The following is an 18,630-nucleotide window of genomic DNA, read 5'->3' on the forward strand; positions in this document are numbered from 1 at the left end:
AAAATAAGTATGTATTGAATTCATGGTATCTATCTGCCAGGGAAGTCCAATGTCAGTAGATGTTATCGGTTTTTCAACCTTTCCAATGCCAGAAGTGTGTGACTAGACCAGACCTGCAAAATTCTACTTGCCATGGGTATTTTTTGTTTGATGAACAAATAAAATATCATCAGTTTATCATTATCATCAAGGTAAGGGACAAGCAAGTAAATGTTATGCCCTGGTCACCTATATTTTAATGACAATTTGGAAGACTGGACTATGTTCGTCCATCCCACAATGACTTCACTTCTGGGGGAGTTGCATAGCATTTACTCTACCACTGCGGAGGGATCTCCTTTGTAAGGAAGGGATACCAACCACAAAGTTCAGAACTGCACCTGGATCCCTGTCTGACCGCTCCCAGAAGCTGGACAGTAATATGGGGGGGTGGGAGAGGGTGTTCAGACCCAGCTGGGGGGCTTCACGTCAGGGCCGGCTCCAGGCACCAGCGCAGGAAGCAGGTGTTTGGGGCGGCCAATGGAAAGGGCCAGCACGTCCGGGTCTTCGGTGGCAGGTCCCTCAGTCCCTCTCGGAGGGAAAGACTGGCCGCTGAATTGCCGCCAATGAATGAAGCAGTGCAGTAGAGCTGCCGCCAAAGTGCCGCCGCTGAAGTGCCGCCGATCGCGGCTTTATCTTTTTCTTTTTTTTTTTCTTCGCCACTTGGGGCGGCAAAAAAGCTGGAGCCGGCCCTGCTTCACTTAGCCTATTATAGAGACAGGAGCTAATGATAACTTTCTAATCTGGATCAGAACCTTCCCAAAATTGAAGGGTGTTCACATGGGAAGTTTATATTAAAACCTATCTCTAATCTTTTGTACATCATGTAGCCTTCATTCATTTCAGTACGGCCTGGGACAGAGACTTGGAAATGAGGCTGCACTAAAGCAAAAAAAGCAAACAAACCCTCATTGGGCCAAGAAACACCCTCTTTTCCGAGACCATGGGTGGGATCTGCAAAGGGACTTTGGTGTTTCAGTGATGAGCAGAGCAACACAATGGCTAACTTTTAGGCACCTAGAAAATCCCAGGAACAACACTATGACCACAAGGCAAACTGGGAACCAAGGCTCCCTGTACAAGGAATGTGAAGAAACAGGTGCCTTAGAATGCCATCCCCAAAAGCCAGCATGCCAGGTAGCTCTTCCACAGAGCTAGAAGATGAGGAGAGGAGCAGTCTTGTCCCTGGGGTTGAGAGCCTCTTCCAAACCTTTCCATAGGGCTGGGAGATGAGAAGTATTTGAAGTGGGGCCTGGGTGGGAGAAGCAGTGAGAACCTGGCCAGGGGGAGAGGCAGGGAGTAGCTGAGCTTTCCACAAGGTTAGGAGGCACTTCACTTCCTTTGGGGGAGGGGACAGTGCTCAGGAGTGCTTGCTGCACCACAGGGGCTATGTACAAAACACATGGTCAAGCGAGACTTTGAAAGATTTAATTTGCAATCTTTTCATTTCACCAAAATTCAAATCAATAATGTCCCTTTAAATAAATAACATGGAGTAGTAAGTTAAAATTCCCTTAGTCTGGTCTTATCTAGTCACCACAGTTCTTTCAATACATCAGCAGGAATAACACTGCTCTACAGCCAAAATGCTTCTGAAATAAATGTAGTCAAACTTTACTAATTCTGGGTCACTGAGAATGAAAATGATGCTTAAAATTGTTGATTGGCTCTAATTTTCAAGATATGCTATTGGGTCAGTATATACGACCCTTGACTTGGGAATGGCGGAGGATAAGTGAGTTATAAAGGGAAGGGATCTCAATTTAAACCAGAAATGACTAAAATACATCTTTGACTGGATCTATGAATAAATCTATGACGGAGTTTGGACAGTACTTGCTTTTTAGGCAAAACAATGAATGATGCAATCTGAAGCTGGTATTGCGTCATACATGATATGAATTTCATCATGTTATTCCTAGAAGTCATGGATGATGCAATCATAATGAAGCTTACATCACTCTGCTGAACAAATTGCCCTATATCAGCTCTAGAAATCATACAGTGTCGTGCTCTCTTATTTGTCAGTGTTTGATTTTGCAAAGGGACACATTTCTGTTTAACCAAAGTGAGCAGAGATGCCTCGTACTTGTGTGAACAGTGCAGATAACTTCTGCTATGTTTGTGGTGAAGTGACTTTTGCATCACAAAAGCGCAGTATAACCACTATGGTTAAGAAAGCCTATCACCTTTATTTTGGCTGCAAAATTGGAGATCAGGACAAGAGGTGGGCCCCACACATATGCTGCAACACTTGTGCAACAAATCTTCACCGGTGGTTGAACAGGAAAAGGAAATCTATGCCTTTTGCAGTGCCAATGATTTGGAGAGAGCCAACAGATCATACCAGCAATTGTTACTTCTGCCTGGTGCCTCCAGTTGGGAAAGGTGTGTCAAAGAAGAAAAAGTGGACTGTGCATTATCCAAACATTCCATCAGCTATACGCCCAGTACCCCACGGAGAAGGACTGCCGGTTCCTGATGCACCAGAATCATTCTCACTTAAGTCAGACGAGGAAGAGGATGAAACTTCTGGTCCTGAACCATCAATGTCATAGGACCCACATTTTCTCCCATCCTCTTCCTCTGAACCACACCTCATAACACAAGGTGAACTGAATGACCTTGTCAGGGATTTGGAACTACCCAAGAGTAAGGAAGAGCTGTTGGGCTCCAGACTACAGCAGTGGAATCTCCTGGCAGGTGATGTTAGGGTTTCCATGTTCCGTGACCGTCAAAAGGATCTTGTCCCATTCTTCTTCATGGAAGGTGATCTTGAGTGGAGACTGTTCATTGAGTCATCGAAGACAAGTCTTAAAGCTGTTTTACTGCATAACTGCAATGTTTTGCCATCAATTCCAGTTGGTCATGCAGTCCATATGAAGGAAACCTATGACAACATGAAACAACTTTTGAGGTGCATAAACTATGACCAACATCAGTGGCAGCTTTGTGGCCATTTGAAAGTTGTTGCTCTCTTGCTTGGTCTGGATACACAAAGTACTGCTGTTTTCTCTGCGAATGGAATAGTTGTGCAAGAGATTCCCACTACATCAAGAAAGATTGGCCACTCCGACAGTCATTGGAGCCTGGGAGGAAAAGTGTTCAGCATCCACCACTTGTTGAATCAACGAAGATTTTGTTACTACCCTTACACATCAAGCTGGGTCTGCTGAAGAACTTTGTCAAGGCCATTGACAAAACACAAGCAGCTTTCAAGTACCTCCGTGGAAAATTTCCAAGGTTAAGTGAAGCTAAGATAAAGGAAGGTGTCTTTGTTGGTCCTCAGATTCGTGAACTTCTTCGAGATGATGCATTTGACCATGCACTGCGTGGCAAGGAAAAGACGGCATGGAAAGCCTTCCAGTTAGTGGCAATCAATTTTCTTGGAAACAACAAGGCAGACAACTACAGGTTGTTGGTGGAAAACCTCCTCAAGGCATACAAAAGCCTTGGTTGCAACATGTCACTAAAGATACATTTTTTGCACTCTCATCTAGATTTTTTTCCACCAAACTGCGGAGCAGTGAGCGACGAGCACGGCGAGCGATTTCACCAGGACATTGCAACAATGGAGAAACGCTATCAGGGCAAATGGAGCCATCAATGCTAGCAGACTATTGCTGGACAGTGACAAGAGATGCTCTATTTAATGAATACAAGAGACAAGCCAAGAAGCACCGAGTAGACACTGAATAGGACTAAACTATGTACATAATAGGTTTTTGCCTTTTGTTTCATAATAAATTTTATTTATATAACACTTTTGCTGTTTTTTAAAGTGTTACATAAACAGGACAGGTGAAATATTATCATGTAAAGCAACCATAAACACATGAAAAGACCTAGGTTTACAATTTATTATTAAAACTCTACTATCTACACAATATACATAGACATAAAATGTAAAAACTTAAATATCTTAGAAACAGTAGCCAATCAGTTGTTTTAATTGTTATATTTGAATTCAGCACATCAAAATACATAATAAATAGCACATTTTATCTCTGAAGCAGACGACTTCTCAAAAACTGTAGACCAATGTAATCTGTACTTTCCATGATGTTCCTGTAATCAGAATTAGAGTTCCTGTAGGTTTCATTTTCTCTTCCTTTCCCTCCGCTAGGAAAAAATGGAAAAAATAAGTGGTAAAACTCGACTTTAATGCCACCCACCATTTCCCTTCTCCTGAACATTCATAACGTTCAACTCCCTCTTTGGCTGCTTAGTGACTCTCCCTTGGTGTTAAGACTTTGCAGCACATACAGGATGACAGCAATTTCATGGCCTAGTCTCAGACCCTTACAATACAAATATCAGGGGAATTGTCCAGTTTAGGGGCCAGAGACGACCTGTGCCTGCCGATAGCAGAGCGAGGGCAGCTGGCTTAAGCAGTGTTACTGAGCATGCTCAGTCCAAGCCAAGTAGCAAATCGGGGTGGGGTGTGTATGTGCCTGGTGAGCTAAATTGTATTATGGTAGCTCCTTGGTCCACTAAATATTTTGGTGGAGGAGTAGGCTTAGAGCCCACTGCAACTCCCTCCATGATCTGACCATTCTCAGGCACTATGTGTGGTCCCCAGTGGTCTAATCATTCTCAGGACTGGTCAGACTTGTATAAACCCTCATAGGTATAATATCTCCTTATTCCCATAGAAGGGGGCCTTAGGATATGACCTTAAACCAATCCTTGTAACAACATTGCAAGGATAGAAAATACACATGTGCATAGATGCCATATTATGATTGCTGTGGAAACCACAGCCTTGAATTTTTTGACTTGTGTGTGATTAAAATGTCAGCCTGTAATATTATATTAACATAGTGGGGTTTTGCACTGAATATGTTATAATTTTAAAGAAACATCTGCAGGGAGGAAAAGACAATAACACTGTGTCCTTTCAAATTAAATATAACCCAATGATAATAGCTTGAAACGTGTATAAAAATTGGCAGACTTCAAAAGCAGTGATTTACAGGTTAGAATAGAAAGCTAATCATGTTAACATGCAGAAGAAGAGAAAGGATTATAGTGTAAATGTTGCAAGAGGAGAAAGACTATCATCTGAGAGAAGGAAGAACAGACAGACAAAATGAGCATGTTATTGGTATAAAACAACAAAGATCATCATGCTGCATTGAACTGTAGTTTATGAGTACTTAATTCCATTGTATATGTGAACAGATAGTCTCATCTCAGAAACAGAATCAGTAGCCTAACAAAGTAGAAGGTTACAAAGCAGCAAAGCAGATCAAGTTCTTTTTGCCACTTATTAAATTAAATGTAACATTTTTGCAAAATGTTTGTATTTCAGAGTACCTAAGACAGGCATGTCTGATGGTGAGGTGGCAAGGTACCATGCTGTCATATACATTTGAGGAAACCTCAAGACTCTCACTTCAGAGAATAGTGAAGAACAGCTGTATCCTAGACATGATTAACTTGGTCCAATGAGGGATGAGAGCCATCTTTCTCTATTATCTATTTGATAATCCATTGAGTGACAAGGAGGGCAGCTAAACAATAGTGCATACCCATGTGCTGAAGGACAGTGCATTGGTGTATGCTAATAGTGCAGTGAACTGAAGGGACCCCAGAATAAGTGATAGGCCCTGCACATATTCTTGGAAGACACCCCCTCCCTTCCAAAAGAACATATAGATTCTGTCGGTGGAAACACAAAGGTGTTTACAGACTCATGTGTGTCCTAATCACTCACAAATACTGGGAAAGACTTCAAAAGTGCTGCATTTTTATTTCTTCTGCAAGGAAAACTAAAAGTGGATTGAGGTCATGAAAAATGCTGAGTCGGGGCACTCCTCTCAGTGTATTACATCTGCATTAACTTTGCTCTGGCTTCTTTGGCATTGCTGCTCATGACCACCTATCTTTATTACCTTGAGGCCTGGGCAAAGGTAGTCAGTCCACTCTTGCTCCTTATAACACCACCAAAAAGAGGGTTGTAAAGGAAAGTGGAGATAAGGCCTTATTTGCATAAATAGAAGATAAGTAAAATGAAAAGCTTTGTGTAAGTTCAGAGGCTTGTCTCTCTCACCAACAGAAACTGGTCCAATAAAAGATATTACCGCACCACCATGTCTATATAAAAGAAAAGACATATTGCATTGCTGGGATAGATCTCTTATTGCATTTATTCTTATTCTTTAAACACAGCTATATCAAATTCTGCCCTAATCAGTATACCCCATTCAATCTCACTGAAGCCAAAGGAATTGCACAAGCTATATGTTAGCACACAATTTCGCACATAGGCACTAAATTATCCAACATCAAAGGTAATCAAAGTGGTCTACCTACAGAACAGAGTGATGGCAGTCCCTGGACAGCTGGTTGGTCATATGGTGCTGGTTTCTCTTCCTTGTTTCCAGCTGCTAAATTGTATTAAAAGAAGCTGAAAGTAAAGAATTCCTTAATATTACTTTTGTATATTAACAATTGTTATGTAAATACAAAGGAGAGGGGAGTATCCAAAAGACACCAGGGGGAATTTTCAAAAGCACCTAAGTGACTTAGGGGCCTAAGTCCCATTTCAAAAATTACTTAGGCTCAGATACTCAAGGGAATTTAGACACCTAACTCCCATTGATTTCAATGGGACTTGTGCTCCTAAGAGCAGGTCACTTTTGAAAATGGGACTTAGGTTCCTAAGTCACTGATGCATTTTTGAAAATTTTACTCTGGGTTCCTAACTCAGTTTTGAAACTGAGACTTAGGCCTGGTCTACACTGGGGAGGGGAATCGACCTAAGATACGCAACTTCAGCTACGAGAATAGCGTAGCTGAAGTTGACATATCTTAGATCGACTTAGAATTACTTACTTTGCATCCTTGCGGCGCAGGATCGATGGCCAAGGCTCCCCTGTCGACTTTGCTTCTGCCTCTTGCCGAGCTGGAGTTCAGCAGTCGACGGGAGAGCGATCGGGGATCGATTTATTGCATCTACACTACACGCGATAAATCGATCCCCAATAGATCAATCGCTACCCACCGATCCGGTGGGTAGTGTAGACGTACCCTAAGGCACCTATGTCTCTTAGGGACTTCTGAAATTTTTAGCCCCTCTACTAAGATGTGGTCCACATTATGGAAACATTTGAGAGATCCTTTTATACATTATTAAATATTGTACTAATGATGCTAGTGAAAGCTGAAAAGACTACACATTCTTCCTTGTTAAAACCTGATTTCTTACTGTTTTCAAATTTACATTTTTTTTCAGTATTCTGCACTCAAATGCAATTTACTAGCTTTCTGTAAATTCATGCAGAGCATTCTAACAACCACCTTGTTCCTCCTCCTCCCTATATATGCTCACTATGGATATATTTTCCTTTCAGTGCGTGTATGTGTGGGAGGGGGGATGTTTGAGAGAAAGAGCGAGACACTCCCCTTAATGCTAACGGCAATTATGATGGCACATCAAAAGAAGAATATAATGTACTTTAGCAACATAAACTAGTTTCCTGCATTGATGGCTCTGCTTTCAGCAGTGCTCATTATGCACTCTGACATTTTTCAAAGTATTGATTGGTGATCAGCTGTCATCTTTAAATTAAAAATCAGCCCATCCATATAAAAATAGTAAGTTAATAAAAGTAGTAGTATTCAAACAAGGAAGCACCATGGAATCACATCACATAACTGTATTATCCATTTCAGTTCAATCCAAAACTCAGACATGCCCAGATGATGAAATAAGGTCAAGGGCTGGTCAGGAGTTTTGGGAGAGGAGGGGTGGTGTGAATGGGTTTGAAGGGAAACGGGAGTGAACTGGGAAGGAAACAGTCCATGGGGAAAATGGCCTAATGGTGGTGCAGAGGGAGAACATTAAGGGAAATCATGCAGCGCATGTGGGAAAGCAGCTGTTGAGGCAAGGGTATAAGCCACCTTGTATGTGATCCTGTGATCATTACTCAGGCAAAACTCTCAGTGAAGCTAACTGAAGTTTAATCTGAATAAACACAGTGGTATTAGTCTCACCCTGTGTAGATTGTATATAGCTGTAGGACTTGGTGGTGTACAAGTGACTTTGTTGGCCTTTTTTAGCTAGAGCATTCTAAATATCCACTTTTGTTACTAACATGTGAAAAGCCCAGAATGAAATTGTACCTGCCAACATCCTGCAACAAAAAAGCAGTAGATTGTGCATTTGCTTAATTGTTCATATATTTGCATAAAATCAGGCAGAACCCATTATAAGAATGTGCATGCCCATTTTAAAGTTATACTATAATAAGGTGCCAGTGTGGGGAGATAACTGCATGCATTTTGGGGGTATCTAGATTGCTTATCCTAGGTGCCATACATGCGAGTTGAGGAAATAAATACATTTCCAACAATATTTCTATTCCCCTTTTCATGATGACAAGTCTTAAGAGGCCAATTTCAAACTTGAATAGGATGAAATAGGAAATCTGACAAACATGGATATTAAAAATAGAAAAAGGAAAATGTTTTCTTAGAGTAAATGCCTTGTCAGAGTCTCTGGGGAATCTGGATTTGGATAATCTACATCATGAGAGAAGCAAGGGGAACAGAAGATTACTTTTAAATATTTTAGAGCCAGAGCTATGGTTCTGCACATGCAAAAACCACTCTTAGCTTTCAAATAATAGCTACCTCTCTTCCCCACTGAGCCAAGAACCAACAAAAGCAATAGACTGGTCAGGTTTCCCCCTAGATCAGAAAGAAGGGCTGACAGGTAGTACTCTATCTAAAGTACCTAATCTTTGTTTTCACACAGTCCCCATCAGTGCAGAATCTGAAGGCCCAGGAAAAGCAGCAGATCTGGCAGGTCTAATCATTCTCCAGACACTTGGCTAAAACAGCAATCAGTGGCATGCCGACAACTCGGGCCAAGAGTGTTTCTTCCGGGTCTGAGTATTGTGGGGATCTTTCATGCGTGAATCTCACCCCTCCTGCATGGGGGACGAATGGGGGAGGAGGTCATGCACTGTCATATCAACTTCTCTCTTCATTTCTTGGACCCCAGTTAAGATTCTTTGCAGGGCTGGGATTAGGGTGGGAGGAACTGGGCAGGCATGGCTAGCAATGGGCAGTCTATGACAGGGCGGGGACAGGCCTTAACCTGTATTACCTTTTCTGCTGGACCCCTCCACTCGAGAGAATTCCCGCTTTAAGGAGCATCCTTAAACAGCAGTGCCGGGAGAGGAGTTAGGGCCTCTGCACAGACAGCCCCAGCCTCCTGCGAGTCCTGGGGCAGAACTCAGCATTCCAGGACAAAGGTTGGGGGAAGGTTTAAATTCCTCCCTATCCACCCCTCCCCCACAGAATGATGTGGAAGAAATGCAAGGAGGAAATCTTCACACAACATTCCTCCTCACAGACTCCCTCCCCTGCAGCAGCAGGTATGTCAGCAAGAGGGGGGGACCTGATGACATGCAAAACTGTGGGTTATTGTGAATTATTACATTAGATACATTGCCTGTTTTCTCAAACTAATTACAGTTTACAAGGGGGAAACTTTTAATAAATAGGCTGGTTTGCTCAGTCATAGGTACCAGTTCTAGAACTGTAGGGCATTCGCAATGTTCAATATACCCAGCTTTTAACATGAAGATGCTAATGCAAAATAGCCCTGAGCAATTACCAAAAGAAAAAAGGAAGAATTATTTTAGAATTATTTGTATGTAGGTAATCCTAATAAAAAGATCCAACACTGTTTAATTAATACTATGACAGATCCTACAGACATCACTAGACAAGCTCATTTAATGGCTTGTGATTTAATTCAGAGGCACCACCTGCTTTTTCTCTAATCTCTCTAAGGTTTTAATATACCATCTATTCCTGTGGTAAGCAAGCACTACACAAAGGCCCAGAACTAAAAGGTGTTTTTCTCATTCCATTACACTTGGGCAGAAAAGTATGAACTTGTGTGAGGGGGACTTTTTTTTAAAGAGCATTGATTCTTGCCGACAGGTAGTAACAACAAGTTGAGTAATTGCAGCAAAGTCATTTTTGCTAATGCCTTTTCTAAAGAAGTTTGTAACTTGATTAATACAATTAATTTGGACCTAAACTTGGCATGCCAGGCCTCAGTCTGAAAATTAATTACTTTACAAATTTGACACTAATACGTTTGGGCATTTCTAATTTTTAGAAGTGACAAACAAATGACCCAAAAAACTCAAAAATTCATGTGACCAATTGTGGTTAATTTTGCCGTATTGACCTCTTTACTTGCACTCTGCCCAGATTTATGGTCTGTTATATCTCACCTCCTATTTTTTTGTCTATATGTTATCTTCTAGATAAATAAACCCTTTATGACATGGACTGTGCGCTTTGGCTAAGCCGGTAAGCTGTAGAGCACCAACCATGCTGCTGGCCAAATAGAAATGATGTGATAACATGTTAAAATCTGTAGGCAAGGGCTCTATGGGAGGAAATCTCTGCAAGGATCTTCTCACAAAATCATTTCCCACTAGCCCCAATTATCTCATCAGTGGGGAGGAAGATAGGTTTTACTGTCTCTCTTTCCCTATGGAACAGGGAGCAGAGCCCTTCCTCAAACCTACCAGATCCCCACTCGAGTGGCCAGGCCCATTTCAATGGAGGCCTTGTGTCTTGGCACCAGCTCTGGCCCATGGTGGAGATCCAGCTTCCATTGAAGCCCCGCTACCAGAGATTCCACTGGCTTCAGCAGCCCCTGGAGTGGGGCCTATGTAGAAAAGGTAATACCACCTCGAGATATATTTGCTTTCACAAGCTAGGTCTATTGGGAAGGAGATGAGTCAGTGATAGTCCTGCCCAGCTGTATCTAATCTCCATCCTTTGCCCCTGCATGGACCCTGGACAGCATGGAGCACCCTCTGCAAGGTGTGGAAGGCATGAGATGGTGCCATTGAAATGAGCCCTTTATTCGACACAGCAATGGGGAGAGCCACATCTGGCCCAATGGATGTCAAATTTTCCAGTGGGATGCCTCAGTGTTTCTAGTCAATGTTGATGTCAAGATATTGGTTTCAGATCATAAATCTGTCTCTATGCCAGAACTGGACATAGAAAGTAGAATGTTTAGGCCCTTCTTTCCTTGATCAGTATTTGGGAGGGAAGGAGAAAACCTTATTGTGCCATGTTCTTCTTAGAAAGACAGGCAGCTGTTGAAAGCTTCTCTGGAGTTGGGGATGTTAGAAGTAGCCCCAGTGGAAATGGAGTGGTGGGCAGAGTACTGGCAAAGAGATCAAAGCTGTGAAATAAATACACAATTTATTGGTTAAAGAAATACAATTGACCTGTAGCTATCATAAGTGTTATTTAGATTTTGCCTGTATCTTTAAAAGCAGGGAGAAAAATCAGATGGAAATTAACTACAAAAAACCTATGTTAATGTAAAATGAATGCTGAAAATGTAAACACACAAAAAGTTAAATCTCCCATAACAACATCAACACTTTCACATCACACATATTATATGGGAAGGTAAACACCTGACATCCAAAGTAATAATCAGAAGTAATGTGTATGTAAGAACCTTAACTGGGCTACTTCTTGACTTCTGTGTTGTTGCATTTGGAACCTTAGGCCCAAATTATGGCTACGTTGTTTAGGTGCACCAGATGGGGGAGTGGGCCCAAGAAGCCCTTTCCCTCATGCACACCCAGCAAAGAAGGTAGCCATTATATAACTGCAGGGAAATGAGAGGCAGGGACCAGCTAGCAATGCAGGCAGAGCTAATGGCTTTACAGATAGATTTGTCTGGGGCAGGACATAACAGCAGAGCAGTTTTTCAAAGGCACAGAAAAAGCAGTTCTCAAAATGTTCTCACCACTGCTGGTGAAGGCACATAATGCCACCAGCCACCACCACTTGGGTGGTGTGCTGCCTCCTCCAGTGTACCACTGCCTCACAGGAGGCATAATTTTACTCTTAACATTGTATTAACCTAAGTATTTGCATTCAGCATTTTATGAGAGTCTTATATGGATCCTACACTCTTCCATTCCCAATTATTTTCCTATGTGCAGATGGTGGGACTGGCATGCACCTTTGCCACCCCAACACTTTACCAGTCAGGGGCTCATTGTGCACACTTATCAGAACTGTACAATGTGCTTTATGAAATGTACATTTAATCCAACACAAAATTTCATTCATCAAGGACTGCAGCCCATGGTTGTAATGCCCTTTGGCTGCCATATCCCCAGTATCCGCCATAGGAAGATAAGGCAGCCCCCTGCTAAGATGAAGCCATGACTTTTCCCTCCTGTGGCTTTATATGCAGAAAGGTATGATTCTGCACCTAAACCACAGTGGTGTATCATTGTATGTGCTCTCAAACAACTGACATATTCCACGAACAATGCCTTGTAGTAGTTAGTAGACACAGGGCCGACTCCAGGGTTTTGGCCGCCCCAAGCAGCCAAAACAAAACAAAAAAAAAAGCCGCGATCGTGATCTGCGGCAGCAATTCGTCGGGAGGTCCTTCACTCCCAGGCGGAGTGAGGGACCGTCTGCCGAATTGCCGCCGAATACCTGGAACTGCCGCCCCTAGCACCTGCTTGAGAAACTGGTGCCTGGAGCTGGCCCTGGGTAGACAGCATGTATATAGAGTTGTAATCAGTTTGTGAAGTATGCAAGGGGCTTTGAGATTAATTATTACTCTACCAATATCTGAAATACAGTTTACTTGGTTATTTTCTTATCATCAAAGGTGAGTTAAAAAATACTACTACAGTACTTACAAATTGTACCTCTTCTGGTTTATATAAAACTATAGTTTTTTTTTTAAACTTGCCTTTTCTTATAAGACATATCCTTGGAGAACAGTCCATTCACTACGTTGTTAGACTTCAGCGTTGAGGGAGAAACTTCTTAAAGGCAGATCCTGTCTGTAGGCATCATTTAATCTGAAATCAGAATTGTTTTATTGGCACAAACTGATGGTTTATCTAGTCCAGTATCTAATCTCCAGCACTTAAAAATGCCTAATGCTTCAAAGGATGATACAATGCCCAATAACACAGCTAATTGTGCAACACTGAACCATTAAGGGAGATTTCTTCCCAATCAGTTTATGGCATAAAGACTGACAGTGGTGGACTTTGTAATTGTATCCTTGCTACTGAAATATCAGATGTTATGACTTATATGTAATTTTAAAACATATTTTTAAACTAAGTTGTTTTCTTCAATAACATGACAGCAACAAATTCCATAGTTTGGACTTTGCATTGAAAAAATATTCATTTTTATCTAGTTTTAAATTCAAAGACTTATTTCATCAAAGGTGCTCTTTTACTTAGATCATGTGAACAGGTAAACAGAAGAACTTGAATGGCTTCTCTACAGTCCTTGGTATTATATATTCCTGTATCACCTTACGCTTTAAGGTTTACTCATATGGAAACTCTGTTTCCACTCCCAAATACCTCTAATAATTTTCATTGTTCTCCCTCTGAACCTTTTCTATTTCTGTTGTATTTTTTTAGATGTGTCCAAAATTGAATGTAATATTCAAGATGATAATATACTATCAGTTTACTAATGGATATTTTCTACTATCGTATTTGTGGTTTTGATCAGCACTATAAATTGAGTATACACTAAATCTTTACTGGGAGAGATTACAACTAATTCAGAATTAGATAGTTAGACTTAAAATAATATCAGGGCCTGCCTTTTTAATAAGCAATTTTAAACAGTAGTGTTGTAGTCTTAAACTGGTTTATTTGGAAAGACCTTGATGGAGAACTAAATAATAAAGCAGAACAAGTTGTTCCTCCAAAACTTCCAGGAGTATAAAACTTTAAAACAACCCCAAGGCAAGGCATCTTTTACCTCATGTTTATTGGGCTTTGTTCACTAATAGAAAGCCTTACCAGCTGAGAAGTTAGGAATCCTTTGTAGTACTTCTCATTACCCCTGATATTTTTCCATGCACCACCCTATTGGGAAGTAAAACAGACTGACTTATAGTGTTACTAATGAGACATTATTAGGTTAAAAAGCCAGTTATGTTTTTCAAGGTCTCCTCAGTTATATCATTAATAAATACTTTGATTTATTAGGAACATAGGACTGGAAAGGACCTCCTAGTCCCCTGCTATACCAGTCATATAATCTTGTTCATAAACTTATCAAACTCCATCTTTCAAACGAATTGGGTTGTCTTCCCCGGCCCCCGACTGCTCCTATTGGAAGGCTGTTCCAGAATCTCTCCTATGGTTAGAAACCTTCTTCTAATTTCCAGTCTAAATTAGCACTAGAAGCACTGATGAACTTTAAAATATATTTCAACATTTAAACTGTTTACTTTTTTCACATTACTCAATTTGGACAATGAAACTGACCCACTAGTATCAGTGTCTGGTTCTCATGCACTAGGACAATGTTGCAGTGAGACGTTGAGGAGTGTTGGGGGATTTTTAAATCTAAACAAAGGTGGGTTTTGTTTGTGTGTGTGTGTTACTATTCTATTAAGGTTTTTTTTAATGGGGTCTGGGTACATGCTGCATGGCAGTGTCCTTTTAAGTGCATTAAGATATCTACAAACTATTAGCCTTTCTGAGCATGAAAAATTTGAAAGTGATATTGTGCCTGAAGATTAACTGTATATTATCACTGAACATAAGCATTTCATAACGTGAAAAGAAAAGCTGTTAACCCTATCTGTTTGTCATATGCACACACATATTGTAATCATAAGTATACTGTAATGTTACTTAGGACTTATTCAAGGGCAAACCTTTACCAGACAATATACTGTACTATGTGCTACACCACCTAATGCTGCATATATATGTAGAGAGGGAGAGAGAACTAATTACAGGGCCTATTACTTCAGCAAATGGAAAAAATGCACAGAGAATAAAATCTATACAATTCTGGTAACATAGAGCCAGTTGCTAGTAACCATCAATGTATATTCTCAAACACTTTAGTTTAAACAGGGATTGACCTTTATATTGGTATACATACATCTTGACAGACTATTCTCACTCTGTTTAACAGTCGAAGTAACTAAAAACATTGTGTAAGGTATATTTGCTAGACCCATTTTTAGCAGTTTTGCATATGTTAGCTAGTCCTCACTAACAAATTACCCCTTTATATCCAGCGCCTTGTAACATAGCACTGGAAATACAGTTTTAAAATAATATAGAGATGCAATTAACATATTTAGGTTGTGTATGTGAATAATTAGTATTTAATGCAAGTAGAGAACAGGGAGTATAACAAAAAAAGTTAAGCCAATCTTAGTCAATACATTTGCTTCTTTATTTTAGAATATACTCTACATCTGGATAAAAAAAAGTTTTAAATAAGCTTCAGTACATGTACAGTAATGGTACCCTTCATCCGTCCAGCAATACAGGGATATAGTTTAGTAAACTGGCTCCGTCCTGGGTAACACATGTAATTTTTACAACAGTTTTGTTATTTTCATTGGCTTATTTTCAGCCTCATATCAGCCAGCTATACAGCCAGCACATACATGTACAAATCATCAGTCTCCTTACTTAGAGGGGAACAATAACTGCTCACCCTGGACAGAACATAAAACCGAATGAACTAATATTGATTAATGTACACCTTTCTCTGTTTGTGCGTTGGTAAAAAATAAGAGGACGGCAATTCTAAGAGCATGCAAAGAAATCTTACACATTATATACACGTCTTTTATTGTTATAAAAGTAGTGCAAAACAGGAAAGAAAGAAGTGATGCAGTCTCCACTAGGAGGACGGCCGCCTCCGCCACCCCACGCTGTCAGTAACTGGCCTCGGCCACCCTCCGTCATTCATACTAAGCTCCCAGTCTAGGAAACTTGATACACACACGCCGCTTTGCTGCTACTGCTGCGTAGGCAAAGATCCCCGCCGCCGTGCAGCGCACAGCTGCTCGCACACCCGGGCAGGATGTGCCCGCCATGCGTCACGGTCCCCTCCCCCTCCTGCTTGAACGTCCACCCGCCCCAGCCGCGCACACACACACACAGGTCTGCCCATCCCCCTGCACCCCTCCTCCACGGTCGCAGTCATTCATTCCCCCTCTGGCACGCGCCCCCACCCGCTTCCATTGTCACACAGTCGCTCCCCCTCCATGCCCATCCTATGCTCATCCCCTCCATTTGCGCGTGCACACACATGCTCCTCGTCCTCGGACGCGCTCCCCAGAGCCCCTCTCCCCCCCCCCCCCCCCCGCAGATAGGGATCCCTTGCTCGGCGACACCCCCCCCCCCCGCCAAGCCCTGCCCTGGCTCAGTGCCCCCAGTTGCTGAAGCCGATTTCCTGCTTGTATCTGTTGGTGAGCACGTTGGCCTTGCGGGTGAGTTTGGAAAGCACCGTGTGGAGTCCGCTCAGGTGATAGTGGAATTGCTTCTCCAGATCTTCCTCCTCCACCGCGGCCTCCGGGAGGCCCCGGCTAATGTCCCCGCTCAGCTTGTCCTTCTTCCGGCTGGCCTCCTCGGCGCCCTGCTGCAGCACCCCCCACTCGATGTCGTTGCGGATGGACTTGAGCAGCAGGTAATGGCTGTACATGTCCCTGCGGGAGAAGAAGGCGCCGGCGTCCCCCGGCGACAACTGGGGGTCCCCTTCCCCGCAGCCGCCCCCCGAGTCCAGCTCCTCCAGCAGCAGCGGCACGTCCCGCAGCAGGCTGGGCACCATCACCGTCTGGTCCATGTTGTTGACGGCCCCGATGAAGCGGTTCATGGCGTTAAAGAGGGAGTGTTTCTGGCTGTAGGAGTCGCAGATCTGCATCATGTTGGCAGATGGGTGGGGTGCAATGCCAGTAATCACCGGGTGCCTGGGGAGCACGGATACAGCAGCCGGTTCTTTCTTCTGCCCCACCAAATCTCCTTGCAAGGGCCACCAGGAGCCAGGCCTTGTATCTCCAAAGCCTCCCCCCGGCTTGCTCGCTGCAACGCTCAGGGGCGATTTGCTGGAATAGAGAAGGATAGATGGTGTTTAGATGGAGGGCATTTTGCGCCATGCGCTAACCCACAGTCATCAGTACTTTTCCTTCCTACCCATAACCCTCTCCGAGAGCTTCACCTTTTTCTCCCCCTAGCCCTCAGCAAACTCCTTCCTCACCCCAGTCCCCTTCAGCTCCCCATTGTAATCCCAACCCCGCTCTTGACTTTGCCTCCGATCTTTCCTCCTAACTCCTCTATCCGTGCACCCCTGCACCTTCCAAGGCCAAGCCCTCCGTTCCCTCTCCCTCGTATCTCCCGACCTCTCTCTGCAAATCTTCTCTGACCTCAACCTCTCTCGGTGGCCCCCTGCCCAGTATCTCGCGGCATCCTCTGTCAGTGCATCACCACCAAAGCCAGCAGCTAACGGAGGAAACCGAGCTGCTTTTCGATTTCTCATTCAGAAGATGCAAGAGCAACTTCTTCCAGTCCACACCCCACGGCTCAAAGCATGAGGCTGGGGGATGGGGACGGCAAAGGGAGCGCCTCTGATGGCAGAAACACAACTCCTTGCAGCGTGAATAAGTTAAAAGAGCCCCCTATGAGCGTGACCCGGCCACAGATCCATGCAAGCCGCCTTGGGAGCTCCCACTGCCATTCACCCCATCACCCGCTCAGATCAGGGGGACGCCGCAGGCAGCCCACACCCACCAATGTCCTGTAGAGTCGAGCCTCACTGCCGGCTCTCTGGATCTGGCTGCTGCTGGTGTCCGGGTATCCGTGCGTCACTGTGTCCCGCTGCGGCCGGTAGCCCTGCTCCCATTCCAGGTGGTGTATTTATAGCGTGTATGGTAAAATAAGGTGTTCCCAAGTGCCACCCCCTTGCAGTGGAGCAAGATAAAGGCGGCTCTGAGTGACCGCGAGTAACACCGGCTCCTGATACAAGCGACTGGAAGGCGGCTCCGCCTCTCGCCTGACACCCATAAGGGGAGGGCGCAGCGCGCACCCGGAGGCGGAGCCTGCCAGAGCTAGTGGCTGCGGGAGCGAAGCCGGGCGGGCGAGGTACCAGCTCCTGCTACAGCGCACCCCACCCATCACTCTACATCCCGGCCGGTGACTGGAAAGGAGCAGCTACCCGGAGGTGCGCAACTCCCCTGCACCCATTTGCATCAGGGCCGAACTTGGTCCTGTTTCCTCCTGATTGGATTGGTTTGTTATCTATAGCCACATCCATCTATGCCTATGTATAGGACCAGCCGCTCCTGACTCACTCCGGTAGGAGTCAATGTGGAGAGCAGGACACAGCGCGGAGTGGAATGTTGACTCTCTCGCTGAATCACAGTTCTGTATCGGCCGGGTAAGCCATGCAAACAGTGGCAATGTAAACCCAGGAGGCAGAAACCTCGGGCAACTGTCAGAGAGGTAGTTCCAGTAAATCTATCACGCATCCCAGCAGGAGAGGTCTGGCATTCGAAAAAGAAAACTCCCTCTGGTTCCCAGAGGGAACCAATTTAATAGAGCACAATCCTCTTCCTCCATGCTCACACAGGGATAGAGTGTAACATACCTTACGCCAGCTGCCACCAACCCACAGGAGGAAAACCCCTAACAGTCAGCCTGGATGGAATTCCACGCCCAGTCAGCAGGCACACAGCACTCCCCAAACCATCCTAATCTTCCTGCTCTAACAAATCAA

At 43.6% G+C, this 18,630-nt stretch overlaps 1 protein-coding gene and 1 long non-coding RNA gene across 2 annotated transcripts; both read right to left on the reverse strand.

Moving 5' to 3' along the window:
* Positions 1–3,973: 3,973 nt before the first annotated feature.
* Positions 3,974–9,333, reverse strand: LOC128823639 (uncharacterized). Its single transcript, XR_008441886.1, has 3 exons — positions 9,158–9,333; positions 6,358–6,451; positions 3,974–4,161 (listed from the first exon to the last, which is right to left on the reverse strand). It is a non-coding gene; the product is annotated as an uncharacterized LOC128823639 (long non-coding RNA).
* A 6,917-nt stretch (positions 9,334–16,250) lies between these two features.
* MID1IP1 (MID1 interacting protein 1) lies at positions 16,251–17,892 on the reverse strand. Its single transcript, XM_054005883.1, has 2 exons — positions 17,646–17,892; positions 16,251–16,963 (listed from the first exon to the last, which is right to left on the reverse strand). Exon 2 carries the CDS (start codon positions 16,783–16,785, stop codon positions 16,285–16,287), a length of 501 nt encoding a protein of 166 aa, XP_053861858.1. The 5' UTR covers positions 16,786–16,963; positions 17,646–17,892; the 3' UTR covers positions 16,251–16,284.
* Between the last annotated feature and the right edge of the window lie 738 nt (positions 17,893–18,630).

Source organism: Malaclemys terrapin, chromosome 1 (assembly GCF_027887155.1).
Source record: "Malaclemys terrapin pileata isolate rMalTer1 chromosome 1, rMalTer1.hap1, whole genome shotgun sequence".
Classification (NCBI taxonomy): domain Eukaryota; kingdom Metazoa; phylum Chordata; order Testudines; family Emydidae; genus Malaclemys; species Malaclemys terrapin.